This window comes from Leptosomus discolor, chromosome 19, assembly GCF_034619465.1.
Source record: "Leptosomus discolor isolate bLepDis1 chromosome 19, bLepDis1.hap2, whole genome shotgun sequence".
NCBI lineage: Eukaryota > Metazoa > Chordata > Aves > Leptosomiformes > Leptosomidae > Leptosomus > Leptosomus discolor.
Window position 1 is genome coordinate 4,284,376 of NC_141409.1, and position 16,545 is coordinate 4,300,920.

The 16,545-nt window shown below is 47.2% G+C and overlaps 1 protein-coding gene across 1 annotated transcript in view; it reads left to right on the forward strand.

Moving 5' to 3' along the window:
- CACNA1B (calcium voltage-gated channel subunit alpha1 B) overlaps nt 1-16,545 on the forward strand; it is a 301,213-nt gene that overhangs the window by 252,665 nt on the left and 32,003 nt on the right. The window contains exons 34-38 of the mRNA XM_086475891.1: nt 6,441-6,557; nt 9,611-9,676; nt 10,360-10,451; nt 12,328-12,478; nt 15,948-16,075. Coding sequence (XP_086332017.1) covers nt 6,441-6,557; nt 9,611-9,676; nt 10,360-10,451; nt 12,328-12,478; nt 15,948-16,075 — 554 coding nt within the window. The remainder of the gene's footprint in view (nt 1-6,440; nt 6,558-9,610; nt 9,677-10,359; nt 10,452-12,327; nt 12,479-15,947; nt 16,076-16,545) is intronic.

Sequence of the window (16,545 nt, forward strand, 5' to 3'; positions counted from 1 at the left end):
CAGCCCCCGTTCGCTGTGCCTTCAGCCCTGTTGTTACCCATTCACACGGGGCTTTCTCAGGCCGAGAAGCCCAGGTGACAACCACAGTGTGAGCTCGACTGTCAGTCTGGGTGTGACTTTGAGATCGGGCTCACAAATAGTTGCAGGAGCACCACTTTTCTCCATGACTATATTTTCCAGCTAGAAGTGTTCTCCAAGGTAAATAAACCTGCTCACCTGGGCGGTCTCATCTTGAGAGACTCGGCTTCCACCAGCCTTGCTGCATCGGTACTTTTAACCCACTGAAAAGTAAAGATAAAAGGAAAAGAAATGTGTTGATTAATTGCTTTATTTTAATTTTCTAGTCGTGTCATATGTAATTTACTTTGTGAATGCAGTGGAATATATATATTTTTTTTATTTCCTTAGGCAAAACCACGTATGTCAGTTTTTTACCCTCTCGGTAATTGAGGCAAAATAGGTGGCATTAAGGAGAAGGTTTCCCTGCGGACACAGCCGGTCCGAGGAGACCAAATGGGTGTATTGGCAAACTGACATCCATTTCTATGCCTGGAAATATAAAAAACATACTGAGAAGTGTTTGTGAATTGTCTCCCAATTTGCATTACAAAATGAAATGCAAATAACTACTGCACTGTCTGTGTTATCTTTAGGATCTCAGAATCTGTTTTGGTTTGAAGCATTTTTTATTTATATAATTATCATAAAATAACACCCCCAAAAGCCCAACAGTTTTTTTCCAGTGAAATTTTCAGAGTTTCCTTTTTTGCTTGTCCTGATTACTCATTTTCTCTTTTGTTTCCTGTTTTGTTCTTTATTTTCCTTATCTACCTGCTGAATCACGCCATCCAATCAACATACAATGCGAAAACCATGTCTCCGTCTGTATGTTGTGCACCTGCTGCTCAAAAAAATAAATTTGTAAATAATCTTGCCAATATCCATCCATGAAAACATCACATATAGGACACGGTTGGTTTCATTGAATTTAAACAATTATTTAAATTCTCTGCTTTTATTTTCTCTCGTTTTTCTTTAATTTAATTCGTTTTGATGAGATTTCCGATTGCACTGGTGAAAAAGCCTCACTGCAGCGTGCCTCAAAACTGGCTTCTGTTCTGCATCTTCTTCCCTTGGCTAATTGGTGACGTGAGGCAAACGCAGTTACCAATAGCCTGTTCTCTGCTGTTTGTTACACCTGACAATGATAAAGGGGAGACTGACACTTGCTTTATTTTGGTGGAAAATTGAGTGAGAATAGGAGGGAAGGATGCTTCTGGATGACCTGGAGTAGAGAAGATTGGCTGGCTGGGAAACCCTTCATTTTGTAAGTGGTGGTACCAAATTCAGTTCTCAAAATCTGGTTTTGTTTTCTTTTATGATGAGATGCACTGAGCTTTCTGCAGGGGGAAGCAGTACATTTGAGAGGACTGCCTTACAGGTATTTTAAGCCTATGGTTTACACTGTTTTGTAAGGCAAAAAAAATTATTGAAGTGATTACAGGCTTGCTTCTCTCAAATCAGAAGAGAAGTCATAGGAAAGAGTGATTTTTATTCAGCTTCAAAAATTCTTTCTTCAGCGTAAGAAGCGTTTTGCCACCACAGTGGACGCAGAGTCCCTGGATGCAAAAGCAAACATCTCAAGTAAAATGTGTAAGCCATGTAATGAACAGGGCTGGAAAGAACTGGGAACCAAATCCCACTGGGAATTTAGTGCCTGATTGCAAAGATGCCTTTGGAAATACTGGCCTTTGTCTTTGAAGATCATAAATTAAGCAAAAGAGGGTGAATAAGAAAAATACGATCTAAAAAATACATGTATTCTTCCATTCTTTATTATCTTGGCTCTGGTTAATAACTCAAATGAGACCAGAAGCTTATCAAAAATACTTGCTTGTCCACCCGACAACAGCTCTTGGATCGGTGTTAACACCTGGACTTCCTGTTGCACAACTGCTGCTAAGAAACAAATCAGCGTGGATCTTCATGACAGACTGCGCATAACCTCCGTGCGTGCTTCATGGAGGGTCACAGGAGGGAATTTTCTGCTAGGAAGCAGCAAAGAAGGAAATGACAATGTGTAAGTTAAAAGTTTGCCTGGTGCAATCTGAGAAGGGAGTCCTCTGCGCGTGCTGCGGTGGCTGGAACTGTTACAGCTGTGTGGGAGCTGTGAGGATGCCTTTGGAGACTTCGCCTACTGCACCCTGGCCCAGGCAGCACAGATGAGTGCTCTGGTATCAGCCGTGAACATGAAAATACAGCGAAAAAAACCCTGCATATCTCTGTTTGGCCAAATTTTGGCCTCGTCACTGTCCATGTTGCAGGTTACAGATTTAAATGCTCATCCTGAAGTTTGATGGAATTGCAGTCTCTATGGTCATATGTGCAGGTCCAGGCTCCTTCCATCGTTTGGCGCCCAAGGCATCCAAGTTAGATCTTTGGAGCACAAGTTGTCCTCTAGAGCTGCCTTCTTCCTTCTACTGCTGGTGATGGGAGCCTACAGCGACTACAGCAGAAGCACCGAAGTTAAAAGGCAGTAGGGAACAAGGAGAGATCTGAGCATCACATATAAAATAATTTTTCCAGTGTTCCTGGCTCAGGATAAAAGGCTATGATATGAGATGATACGATACGATATGATATGCCTATAATGGCAGAATCCCCAAGACACAGACAAGCAAGGCAAAAGTCTTCAGCCCTTTAAAACCAGCAAGGGTTTTCCCCAAGCTTCAGAGGAAGCCAAGACCCTGTGCAAGATTCAGGAACTCTTCAGTACTGGCAACGCCACAGACGTTTAAATGGGAACACAACCCTTTCCTCGACAGTAAGTCCTTAGCAGAATAGGTTAAGTCTTGTTGATGCCAGATGAAGAAAACTGCAAAGTTTCCTGAGTGATCCCGTTCTTGGCTTGGTCACATTCCTCTTCCCACAGCTCTTTGCAGCTTTGGGTAAGCCCTTCATTTTGAGGACAGAAATGTGAAGTTTCAGTTCTGGGGGGTTGTTGTGTTCTGCAGCAGGGCTGCAGGAAGAAGCGGGGATGTGCAGCTCGACTTCTGCCCAATTTATTGCTTTGTGGTGGCATAATGTAACCTCCTTCACTAAATCCTGCAGAGCATGTCCAGCTGCGGCATAAAAACCTCGTATTCCCGCTCCAGGTTTAAAAATCCAGAACGCTAAATCCACTGAGCTGGTGCTTTGCCACTGGTGTACAGAATGGAGCTCGTTCTGCATCCCTGCGGACAGTGGCCACAGCTCCTGTGTTGGGGAGGAAGCCACTCTGCTGCTGAACATGCTGGAGGAACAGATCTGAGCAATGGCCGTACGCCCTGTTCTTCATGGCTTTTCTACATTTCAGTACGGAAAACACCCTCAGAAAGGGTAAAAGAGCAGACTGCCCGTGGCGGGACAGCAATCAAGGCCAGTTCTTTAGCCACTGTAACCGTTCTCTCTATTTCCCTCCTGCTTTGCAGTTTGCTCCAGGGATGCATCGCTCGGCTGAGCTTCGGTCACGCTCCTGTTGTGGGAAGCAGTGCCTGTGCCTGGCTGTGCCCAGACCCCCGGGGTCTGGCGGGTGCCTGTGTGCCTTCAGTACCAGAGCTCCCTCTTTTAGTAAAATGGTGACAGGCTGGGGGGAAATGTTTTTCGAACATAAATTTGCTAGTCCTCAGGTGGATCATAAAATGGTGCCTCTTGTGAGCACCGGTCAGCCTTGAGCCTCTGTGCAACAGAAAAGCAAACTAAAACCTGGAAAGCAAGCCCTTGATAATGCAGAAGGTGATCATATATGCGTCATGTTACAGAGGTGGCTAAGTGGGAGGAGAATTGATGCCAAACACTGTTATACACAAGAAATATCGCAATGTGGAGTTTCCCCTTTAACTGCATGCAATTCTAATACCTGCCTGGACAGCTGAGGTGTTGAAGGACGGGTTTTCTATGCGGTGTGCTGAGGGTTACACACGCGGAGCCCTTCCATCCATCACGAGCGTGTGTAATTTTGCCTCCCTACAAACAGCGCAGAGAACGGTCCTTCGAACGGCCTGTGAATGTGGGTGACGGTGGATTGTCCTGGGTTGCGAGTGATTCCCTGCGGAGCTGGGGCTTGCGCTGCGCTTTAGGAAATGGCAGTGCGCGAGTCAAACAGGGAGGGTTTGGGGCTGATAAAAAAAAAGAAAAAGGTTATGGACTGTTTGTCCCTCCAAATCCCAGGGAGCGGGAGGTTAGAGATGTACCTTGCCAGTTTTGAGCCCCCTGTTTCATGGTGCACGGTTACAGGTTATCCTGTATTGAGCCTCATGTAGCCCAGGGACAGCCTGGGCTGAGTGTGACCTTGCGGTCAGCCTAGACCAAAGCAGATGTTAAGCGTCACGTCAGCTGTGATGAGGAGATTATAGCAGAGTCTGAGCAAAATGGTGTTCGTGCTGTTCAGCTTCAGTAGCGTGGGAGGAGGGCGGTAAGGCAGGTTCGTACACAGAGAGATGGATCCTGCAGGCGCTGCCTGTGCACGTGCTCCTTGGAGGAGCGTTAGGCTTGTGCATGGGAAAGATCTGGCTTGGGCGTTGCTCTGAAGGGAATAATTGCTCAGACTTGCAGGCCCCATACCCAAGTGCCACAAACGTTACACGTAAGGTCTGATCCAGGTCCCACTGGCAGGGAGACTTTCCATGATTCAGATGGGCGCTGGGTTAAACCTTCGCCCTGCACTGGGACCCGCTGCAGCTGCTCTGTGGAGGTGTATCAGCCTGCGCCGCAGCCAGCGCAGCGGGCAGGTTAGTAAGGACGAGGTTAACGATGGCACCTGCTTATCCAGCCATGGTCCGGCTCTGACCTCTGGGTCTTGCCTGCTAAGGTGAGTTCAGCCAGTAGTTTGTGAAGGGAACGTAAGTGGTGTGAAAAAACAAACCAGAAGCTGACGCTAAGAGCCAAGCGTTGAATTTTTAGCGCCTGTTTTACTGACCTTGAAGAACCCAGGGGAATCCTCGCTTGTGTTTTGCCTGCCAGAGCTGATTTCTGTTGCTGACTTGAATGAGCTCAGTGTTGTCTGCTCTTTCATTGAACATACCTGTGCTTTTCTCTTTTCTCTTTATTTGAGGATTGAGTCTGATATACGGTCTGTGCCTAACTCTGAGCTGCTTGCGTTTTTAACATGAGAAAAACCGAGTGCATGCCTGAGACTGAGTTCTTGAACTCTTTGATGGGATTGGTGGAATGCAATGCTAATGGCCCCAAAACTGAGCTGGCATTTAAATAAACAAATAGATCCAACAAGCCCCCCAAATTCAACATGAGCTCTGTGGCCAAATGAGCAAGAAATGTGGGTCAGTTCAATATGACTGGGTATCTTCTGGTAAAACAATAATACAAGGGAAAGACTATTTTTGCTCATCTTTACCAATAAGAGCTCCTTATGATTGTATTTTCCACTCCACTGCTTGATAGTTTAAAGTGGGATGCTCTCTCTCTTTAGCTAACTCAGTCAAATATGTGGCTGTGAACAGAGATTCACAAATAAGTGAATTGGAATCAGTATGGAAAGGGGGTATAGTTTTCATCTCCTTAAAATACGAGGGCAAGAGGGATCTGGCTTTTGCATGTTTTGTTTTGGAAAGAACCCTCTCTAGATTAGCTCATTGGGGCAAGAAACCTCTGTTCCCTGAAGGAAAGAAAAAAAATGGGGTGCGGGGTGGGGAGAATCATACAAAACAAATGGAAATCAGAATCTGTCTCCAGCAGTTCTTTGATCCACCCGCAAAGGCACATTTAATAATGATTAAAAAAATCAGCAGGTTCCTAAGACACCCTCCTGCTGTTGAACACTCAACCTCCCCGATTGATTTGCTGCCATTGATCCATCTTCCAAACAGTCTTGCTGGTGCCATTTCTCCTTGACGAGCCTGTCCAGTCACATGTTGTATAAACATTTAAAACCTCCAGGTTAGAAAACATCCTCATTCTTTCAAGGATGTTTTAATCTTCACTGGACAATGCCTTTCTTTGTTATAGTAGAGGCTATATACATAGTCCCTTGCAACTGTCTTGGCTTAAGTTCAATTCATTGTAGAAAGTGAGCTGACCAAGACTTCAAAACAACCTCACTCTTTGTAAAACGATAATACGGCACCATTACCTCTCCCTGAGTCTTTAGGGGGAGAAAATCTGCCCTACTCAAAGAAAACAAGACCTCCATGGACAGCGTGAAAGGGCCTTTTCCTTTTCTGTCATTGACCCAGTAGCAGAGGGGAGGGCTCTTGTGGAGAGGGATTTTCTCATACTTGCTGCATGTGGAGTGATCTGCACTGACGAATGTTTCTTTTGGAAGGTTTTCTGGTGGCCGATTTGCTGCTTAGATCGTGAAGCTGGTAATTTTAATTTCTTTTTTGCGGGCTGTGGTTTCTAATCGCGTTAATTTCTGAAGGACACAAAACCTTTACTTTCCGCAGGACAACTTCATCAACCTCAGCTTCCTGCGGCTCTTCAGGGCAGCAAGACTTATCAAGCTCCTTCGCCAGGGTTACACTATCCGCATCTTGCTGTGGACGTTTGTGCAGTCTTTTAAGGTGAGTGTTAGGCAGGTGGGAGTCAGGGAGGAGACGCGGAGAGATGGTCGTGCTTGGCACATCTGTAGCATCCTCCACTGAATATCAAAGAGCTTCCCCTTGCCAAGGGAACGGTCTCTCTGCACCTCTACAGAGCAATTATAGGAATATTAATTCTGCAGGAAAGCTCACTGCTTTGCACTGAACATACCCTGAACGCTGCAGGTGCAGAGCGTTTTGGAAGATGAATCTGAAAGCCGCGTGGCTACTGATGCAGACTCGGAGCCAGTGTGCAAAGCTCAGGTTGCCCTTGAAACTACCACAAAATCCCTGTGGCAGAGTCTTGAGATTCGGGTATTTGCATAAGGAAACGGTTATCTGACTAACAAGTGCCTCCTTGCCTGCTGTTTGCCGCAGCAAGTGTAAGGCTAAACTGCTTTCACCAGGTGTCAGTCTTGGTAGAATTGTATTTCGGTGATGTAAACTGTGAAGCTGTATAATACAGGGCTGTGTTTTTATGATGTGGAAGAGTAAAAAACCAAGTTTTCGTTCTAATGTCGGGACAGTTTCTTTTACCCTGCCTTTCCCTCCAGCAAGCTTCAGCATGTTGTGGCAGCTGTTGTGTTGTGGCACAGGGGTGACTTGCCACAGCACCTGGATATGGCACTGATGAACTAAGTGACCCTCAAACAACTGCCTTACAGCAGCTTAGTTCTCAAACTGTGCTTAGCATTGACTTAGTTGTTTTCCAGATCTAAGTAAGAGCCCACGTGCCCAAAAGCTGGTTATTTTTAACAACTCGTAGCTGGTTTGGAGCTCATTTCTACAGCCTGTGGTGTTTTAACTCTGCTTGTGGGGCGTGCTTGTGTTCTGCAGTGCAGAGAGGTGATCATTTAATCTGAAATGAGGATTTGTAGCACTGATACTGAGCTCTAACGCAGTAGTGTTTATTGGCTGTGCAGCTGCAGGGTGCAGAGCCCCGGTCCCATCACACATGGACCCTCTCCCAGAAAGCACTTGACCTCTCCAGCTCCAGAGACATTGCAGGGCTTTCAGAGAAATACAAGTAGAGAGGTGATGTGGGAAAGCAAAGCACAAGGTCAGGGAGCAGCCGAAGATGGATCTGTTCACTAGCTCCCGGCCACAGCCAGCAAACTTCATCTCCCACCTGCTGGCGGGGTGCCATGCTCCTGAGCGCTGCACGAGCACTGGGGACCTCCCCTCTGGCTTTGCGCAGGGTCTCGCCACCTTCTGGGCTGAGCTCTGGGGTCTCTGGGTGATAGCTTCTGTCCTGGGTGCTGTTGTAGGCTCAGGGGAGCTTGTCTGCAGGTCGGTGCGATGTCAGGGTGTTTTACACGGTGCCTTCTGGAAGGCGTAATGGTGGCAACTGGTATTTACTGGCACAGAGTGTGGTGGGGTGCAGAACAACCTGTTTCTTTTGCTTTAGCTGTGATTTAAAATACATCATGGTGTCTGGGTCAAAACAATGCAGAGAGGTTGTTTGAGGTGATAAAACTGTGGGGAGGAGTGTGCTCCCTCCAAAATGGAAAAGGCTTTTCAAGAGAAGAAAGGTATCGCTCTCCTGCGGTTGGAGAGAGATGCTGGGTGGCTCTGCCCACACCGGGCTGGGAGTGCTGGCCTGCCCCATGCTGGCTGTGAGGGAACCAGGGTGGAGAGCTGGTTTCAGTGCAGCATGAACATGGGTACTGCTCTGCACTGGAGCTGGTCAAGAGGGAATCTTCTATTAGACCTTTTAGAGTATAGAGGCAAAACTTTTTTGGAGGGTGGAGGTGGAACATAGCGATTGCTTCTTACTACAAGCAACCTGGAGAAGAACTGCAGGCATCCATGCTGTTATCCCATGGCCAGGGCTGGGAGCGAGTGTTGTTTTACACTGTACATCCCTTCAGCAGACACCAGACAGGCAGCTGGTGCTCTCGCATTCAACTTTGTGTTATGTTTTCACCCAACCATCAAGCAGCTAATGGAGAGTGACTGTGATTTGGGGGGTTACAGATGTGTTAGGTTGTGTTTTCCTTGAAGGTGCATGAAGGTGTTGTTGCTGCTGCTCTCGCCTTGTAACTCATGAGGAATCCTGCAGCCAGGAGAGCCCCTGACAGAGGCTGAGATGTGGGGTCTGCAGGTATAAGATGTCCTCACTCAGGAAAATGCCCTTGGACTGTGTAGTCTTGGCTGGATCTTGGGAGAGGGGCTCAGCCAAGGCCCTTTTCAGTGTAATCCCAACCCTTTCCAAAGTGTGTGCAGAGTGCTTGCCCCTGAAGCAGAGCCAGGATGGTTCTTGGTCTGCCTGGGGAGCTGCTTGTCTGTCTTTCCCCCAGTGCTGAGCTCTCAGTCCTTGTCTCTTGTGCAAAGGTGTCCAGCAGAAGCCACGTTAGCCCTTTGCCCTGTGTTTCCTACCAGTCTCCCTGAGGGCTGCGTAACCCCTCGCCTGCCTCAAGCATCACACGGTCTAGCCCTGGGGCAAGACTTCTCATTTATTCAGTTATTACTAATTAAGAGGCATTAATTACCCTTTCATTTAGCCTGAGTGGAAAGCAGCTATTATTCTCAGCTTGGGTGACATAATTACATTGTAGCCTTCACTGATTTCTTGCTAAAACTCAGAATCTTTTTGTCCTCTTGGGATTGCAATCTGTGCCTGTTTCAGAGCAGGAACTTGCTTCTTGGATGTATTTTTTTTTTTTTCTTGCACTAAATTTTACAGCAAGGTCATTAAAAATTAATGTTCATAGAATTATGCATAGAAAGTGCTAGTGCCTGCCAGTAGCTCCAGTGCTTGCTCTGGAGCTTCTTACTGTGTTTTCCCTGCTTACTGCTTATCTGCTTGCAAGGATGTCTAGAGAGCCCTTGGAAAGCCCAGACTGTGCTGTGATCAATGAACACCTGGCTCCAGGGGTTTGTCTTCTGAAGGCTGCCAGAATTGTTCATGTTCTCTTCACAGTTCCTTCATCTGAAGGACAAATGCCACAAAACACCACGCTGCCCAGGAATTAAATGCTACTGGCCGACATATGCATTTGCTGTCATTAATACCTCCTTCTGCTTTTCCACAGGCCTTGCCTTATGTGTGTCTCCTCATTGCAATGCTCTTCTTCATCTATGCCATTATTGGCATGCAGGTAAAAAATTTAGCTTTAACACTGACCATAAGTTTGTCCACTGACCACTGGTTTTGTCCTGCTGGTTCAGGGTGTAAATGGGTTATTGCCTCCACAGCAGAATCAGCAACTGACCTAGGATGAGGCTCTTCTTGTCCAGCGTCAGGTAAATCAGAAGTGCAAAAAAAGGCCACTTTTTGTGCCCTTATTGCCTGGTCTGGGGTTGGAATGTCACCCTGGGTGTGCAAAGGGAGAGCGCGGACAGGCAAACTAGCTGCGGGTGATGAGCATGCAACTCGGCATCCCCGGAGGCGGTGGTGGGCAGCTCTGTCCCCTGCGGGCAGGGCACGTCCCTTCCTCTGGGTATGAGCATAGCAAGAGGCTGAGAGCAGCGAGAAGCTCAGGCTCTGCACCTGTCTGACAAGAAATGAGAAAGTTTTCTTGGCCTGGGATAGAGCTGAACTGTGGTGTTGGAAAGGGTCTGTGTGAAGATGAAGCATATTAACTCTATTTTTTTCCCCATTTGATGTTCACAATATCCTTATCTCCCTCTCCAGCACAGAAATTATTCTAGCTTTTGACATCCCTTAAACCAGGACAGATTATTTTCCTGCCTTTTCTTCCGACTCCACTTGATCCACCTTTATTGGCAGTGTCCACATGAGGATGTGTTTAGCCTGAATTGCTTCTGTTTTCTGTGGCAGGTATTTGGAAACATTGCGCTAGATGATGAAACCTCCATTAATCGGCACAATAACTTCCGTACCTTCCTCCAGGCCCTGATGCTTCTGTTCAGGTAAGTAGAGTATAGAACACCGTACAGCTTGCATGTGAGCGATAAATAAGTCTTTGGTTTTGCGTATTCCAGTTTAGCTGCTGAGAATTAGGCACCCTCTAAGAAAGGTGTTTGGAGTAAAGCATCTGTTCCTGCTTCCTTCCTTCTCAGCATTAAGGGCTGGCCTGGCAGGTCTCCAAACGTGACTGATCTGACTCAACACACCAGCATCTCCACAAAGTGACACCCCAAGTCAACTCAGGCAGAAGCTTAATATAAGACAGAAATCCCCTGGTTTAACTGAGTGTTGTGCTTTCTGTCACGAAGCTTACTTTTTTTCCTTTTTTTTTTAAAAGGAGAATTCCTTTAACTGGCCATTTTTGCATTACCAGCAAGTTAACAGTTCATACGTCAATGCCACCTCTGCTTCAGAGTGAAAGTGTTTCCATCTGGGTTCATTCTGCCTGGAAACCAAGCATTTTCAAATAAAAAAAGAAAAAATCAATGAAATGACAGATTTTCATTTTCAGACCCATCAAAAATGAAGTGCAGGCCCTGCTCCAAATTGAGGCAGCTTGGGGAAGATTTCACTTATCCGGATGTGTGGAGACACAGCAGTTAATAACTGCTCTGGCCCCATGAGCGCCTGCCAGCCGCGCCGAGGCTGGGTTCTGCGGATTATGCGACGCTTGTAACTGGATATCTTGCCTGGGATTTGGTTTGCATAGTTTCTGTGAAGCCAGACGGAAATGAAATTAGTCTTCTCTAGCTCAGAATAATCACTGGACTCAAAACTCTGAATTTTAATAAAACCAGATAATTATTCAGTCTCGTGTCCAGACCTCTTGGTCCCTTTCCAGACCCACGTGGCAGGCGCCATGGGACAGAGCAGGCAGAGGCAGCAGGACCACAATGGAGGAGCAGGTTTCTGTACAAGGGAATGAGGCTTCGGGACTCAATGCCACCAGTGGGGGAGTCTGCTCTATCATTCCGAGTAGCCTGGAAGCTATTTCAGGTTACATTAAGCATCAAGTTTTCTCAAAGACCAGGAGGAAGACTTGTGAGCTGGCTCTGTGTACAGATTAGCATGGCTGTGAACAGCGCTGCAGCAAGGTGGGCTGTTCGTGGCTCTGTGGAGGGACACCCCTAAAAACATCTGAGTGTGGTCAGAAATCACAGAGGGAAAAGCTGAAGCTATGTAGGAAGTCAGAGTAAGCGAACACGGGGATCCCCCAGCTTCCAATCCGTATGTGCACGTTTCAGGGGTGGTTTATTTTGAGGACAGACACTCTGGGATGCCAGAGTTTTTCCTTTTGGCGGTTTTTCTCTCTATAGTAGGAGTAGAAATTAGAGGGGGAGGAGGGAAATGATGAAGAAAAGCCAGGAGACTCTCATGAAAAGGGGACCCAAGTCATTATGACCAACCAAACCATCCATTTCTGTATCTGCCTGATAAAAGAGATAAGAGATTCAAGAGGAGAAGCCTGGTTTCATTTCCCATCATCTCCATTGGGTTTACAGCCAGCACTAGGACAGAAATGTTAGCTGCTTTCAGAGGGGAACAATCTGAACTCTGTTTACTTACATTTGCACTGGACACATTTAAGTCAACCTGGTTTTATTCTCCTTAAAACCCATAAAGCTTAGCCCATATGAGCCTGTTCAGTTTCTTTTACTGCTCTGTACTAAAGGGAAATATTCTTTCTCCTTTCTTTTTCACGTCAGCAGGCTGGCAGATCAAATTCCTAATGTGAATATAGTCTCTCTACCTGGACACAACCATCCACCTAATTAATTTAGTTTATTGGGTGCAGTAATACCGCAAGGTGGATGCTCCCCTGGGTCTGTAACGGGGAAGGGGCTGGATAAGCTCACTCTCTGCCCTCCCCATCCGCAGGAGCGCCACGGGGGAAGCCTGGCACGAGATCATGCTGTCGTGCCTGAGTAACAGAGCCTGCGACCCACTCTCTGGCCTCACCAAAAATGAATGTGGCAGCGATTTTGCCTATTTCTACTTCGTGTCGTTCATCTTCCTGTGCTCCTTCCTGGTAAGTCGGTCCCGATCTCTCCCAAAGTGGAGAGGCCAGTGTGGTTCCTCCCCAGCCCTTCCCTCCCCACCCCCTTGCTTCCTCCTTCTCCCTAATTACGATTTATACAACAGTACAAGGCAGCTTCACTAAAAACCACTTATCATCCTGGTGGTAAAATCCTTTTAATCCCCAAAGAGATCACTTAGTCATTAGTTTAAAGGAAAGGGGTTTATCTTTCTTCTCACAGGGGGGTCTAATATTTGGAATTAAGCGTTAATCTGTTTTGTCTTGATTTGTAACAGAGTCCTTTGACGAAGGGGACTGGGGAGAGCAGGGTGAGAATGGCCAAGATAACCTTGGTTCAGAACCGCTTGCAGCAGGCAGCTGGGAGCATCACACTTATTTGATGCCTTGTGTTTTGTTTTGTTTGACAAATAAATGCAATGATCATTTTCTTCTGTGATGCTGTCAGCAAAGCTTTAGACATGAAAGTCCACAGAGCTGTTGTACTTGCTTCATGCCTGTGGCCATCATACTGGGCTGGCTCTAAACTTTAATAGGTGCCAGTGTCTTTCTGATCACTTGCATGCATAAAAAGCTCTCTGCTCTTGGGGCTTGGTTTACTTTCCTGCACCACTGGGACAGAGGAATGGAAAACCAGGGACAGGGACCCAATTAAACTTCAAGCAGGAAGAGATGAAAGTCATAGCTCTGAAATGTACCAAAAAGCAACGTATCGAGCCTACATTTGGTTCCATGGGTTCACTTTGAAATAATAAGATTTGATGCTTTGTGCAGCTAATCCCTGCTATCATCAGAAACCTTTAACCAGGAAAAAGAGGTACACGTGGCAGTTTGGTGCTGAGTATAGATAGACCAACTTCAATGGCCCCTACTGAGATCCTTTGTCCGAGTGCTGTTGCCCCTATGACATCCCGTGGTTTATTTCTTCTGCATATATTAAAAAATGTGGACCCCTGAAAGCTTATACAAAGTTAATGCTCCATTTACTGATTCCTTCAGCACTCTCTATTTTAAAGCCAATTTTTTTCCCTTGTACAAATCCCTAACCCAACATCAGACATTATCAGTGTTATTTTCAAGTGCATTATTGTTCCTAAAGCTTTTTCTTTAAGAAACAACCAACCAACCAACACCCCCATGAGACTCACCCTCCCTGGCTCGCATCAGCTGTCCCACTTGAAATGTAGTAGCAGAAGTGGAAGCTGGAGCACGTCTGTGCAAAATACAGCTTTGGGTGAGCTTTATCCCTGAGTCAGCGCTCCTGGAAAACCCCGTGAAACCGCAGCCTGGGTTTGCTGGAAGCAAGAGGGGAGAGCCCTCGTGAAGAGCGAAGGCAGGGAGGGCAGGCTCCAAAAATAGGCAGCGGAAAGCCAAGCAGCTGGACTGCTGCGGGACAGGGCTGTGACTCGTTTCTTAAAATGCGTTCAGCACTTCATTGCCATGAAACATGCGGTTCCCCACAAGCGATTAAAGCATTAGAGAGCCCCAGCCTTGCCAGGAGGGCATGTTTTTATGGTTTGTTCGACGTTGTTACACTTATAGACTGGGGGGGAATTGGATAACGTATTTGTTTTTAAATGTGGTTTCTGGCTCTTTGTGGATGTCCAGCTTGACATAATTTTGCTCTTGTAATTTACACTGTTGAAAAATATAAATTGAAATTTAAGAATATATGGGAAGTTTAGGAACAGCTGTATGCAAGCAAGGGAAAACTGTACCGAGCCATGGCTGGAACTGGGAGCAATGGAGAGGGACTTGGGATCAAGGGGCAAACTCTCAAAAGTTTTCCTGCCTCTTGATGATCTGGGGGTACTGTGCTACCTGTGGGGTACCTGCAGCACGTGAGTGAGCCCTGTTGATGAGGTTATAGTGCTTCCAGTCTTTGAGTAGCTCGCGGAGAGCTGGGTTGGACATCCCTGTCCAGTGCTGCATGGTGCACTGCACCAAGGTCCCGGGGCTTGTCTAGGCTGTGTTGCACAGAGACCCTGTGAGCACCCAGGAACCGGGGTGACATGGAGTCCTGGCTTGGCTCCCCAGACCCCGCAGAGCTGTTCGGGGTGGGGCTGTGTTCGAGCTGACAAGCCCCAACGCTCAGCCGCAGCCGCGAGTTCACACGCGTTGCTGCAGAGGCAGAAGCTTTGTTTGCAGCTGAGGCACTGGCAGGGCTGGTGTGTGCTCGTCTCTGTGCTCTAAAGCTTGGCCTGAAGAGGACCCTTGGGTGGTATAAGGCACACCAGGGCCCTAGTGTAGGACACTGAAACGTTGCAGGCTGGGTTCTGCTCCTTGCTTTCTGTTGGGGTGGGTTCTGAAAAATAGATGGACTACAGGTCTGGGAAGTTCCTGATTAGCATTAGGTGTGACACGGGGATTGATCACGGACTCTGCTTGTCTGTACTGGTGGATCATGTGTCCCAGAAAAGCCAGGACCCCCTCCTCCCTCCAGATCCCACAGGAATATGAATTCTTTACAGCTGCACCAACCCCAAACTCCACTGCCCGATTTTCTTTTCATGACTGGCAGACCAGCCGGGAACAGCCATACTCTGTTTGACTCTGCTCATCCCTGCGCCAGAGCTCTCAGGCTGCTTCACCACGTCCCCCTTGCTCGGCGTGGTGCAGAGGAGCAGCACTCGTGGCAGCAGCTCAGCCTCCCTACAAAAGACACAAGGAAGGTAGAAAGGGGTCCTTGTGCCAGTCAGGTCTTTATCCGGCATAGGAGCATCCGTTCCCGCCTGCCCTCCCGCTCTTCCATTCTGCTGGCTGCAGCTTGATCTTTTCCCATTGAAATCCTCGTGACTCTTCCGTTGGTTTTAATAAGAGGAGAATCTTTATATGCCAGAAGCGTTTGCCGGGCTCCGTGTTAGACAGCAGCCATTAGGGACAGGAGCCTTTTGTGTGTCCTGCCCCTTGTCTTTCTGGGGATCTTTGAAGGTTTGAATTGTTATGAATCTAAAATAGGACATTCAGGCTGAAGAATGGGTTTTCTTCTAGCTGTTCTCATCTTGATGTGCCTTGATATGAAAGTGCTGGAAGAGTTCACATCACCCGGCTGGTGAAGCAGCTGCTACAGCCTGTGTGCTGGTCTGTGCTGGCGTGGGGTGGAGAAGGGCTAAGGGAGAGGTGCTGAGCTCTGGGGGGTCGTGCTGTAGGGCGTCACCAGCGATGGGGACGTGGCCAAGCTGCCCGCGGTCAAAAGCTGTGGCAAACCTGCTGCGTACTGCGGGGCTGGAAGTGGCTTGCAGCGTGCAAGGCAGGAGGAGGTGGCAGTAGGGTCCCCAGGGACCCAGGGCTAAGTTTGTAGAGTTTATTATCGGGGGTGCAGCTGCTGCTTGTAGAAACCACAGACCCTGCTAAGGGAGTCATACCGGCTCCCCTTCCGGCTTTTTTTCCTTTTCCTTTTTCTTTCCCTTTGCCTTTTCCTTTTTTCCTTCTCTCTCTAACTACATTTTCACTTCCTCTGCAGATGTTAAACCTGTTTGTGGCTGTGATTATGGACAATTTCGAATACCTGACAAGAGACTCCTCCATCCTTGGGCCCCATCATTTGGATGAGTTTGTTCGTGTCTGGGCTGAATATGACCCAGCTGCCTGGTATGTACGCTGTTATATGTGGAAAAAAAGATATCCATTGTGTATAAATACTGTACCTACACGCACAAACAGCCTGTTTGAATGTGAGTACAGCTCCAGAATGAAAACCAGTCCAAAGCTTGAGGTAACGGTGGTGGTAAATGCTCCAACTTCAATTCACTGTGCAGTGGAGATGAACAAACCTGATGTCATTACAAGGGCATTTCCTTCAAATAGACACGAGATAGACGTAAACCAACAAATTAAGAAAGCAAAACACACTCATCCCCACACACAGAGCCAAAAATCAATAGGGTAAGTATGCAAATGATCTTGGCTAAATGGCCAAGTAGAAAAGCTGTTTAGCATTTCCAAAAGGAGCTTGGATGGCCTTTGGTTTCTGCACCCCAGTCTGGAGATAAAAATGTGCTGAATCTCCTGCCATTGGCAGGTAACTTGAGGTAGGTAATTTGAGAGGCTAGGCCTTGTTA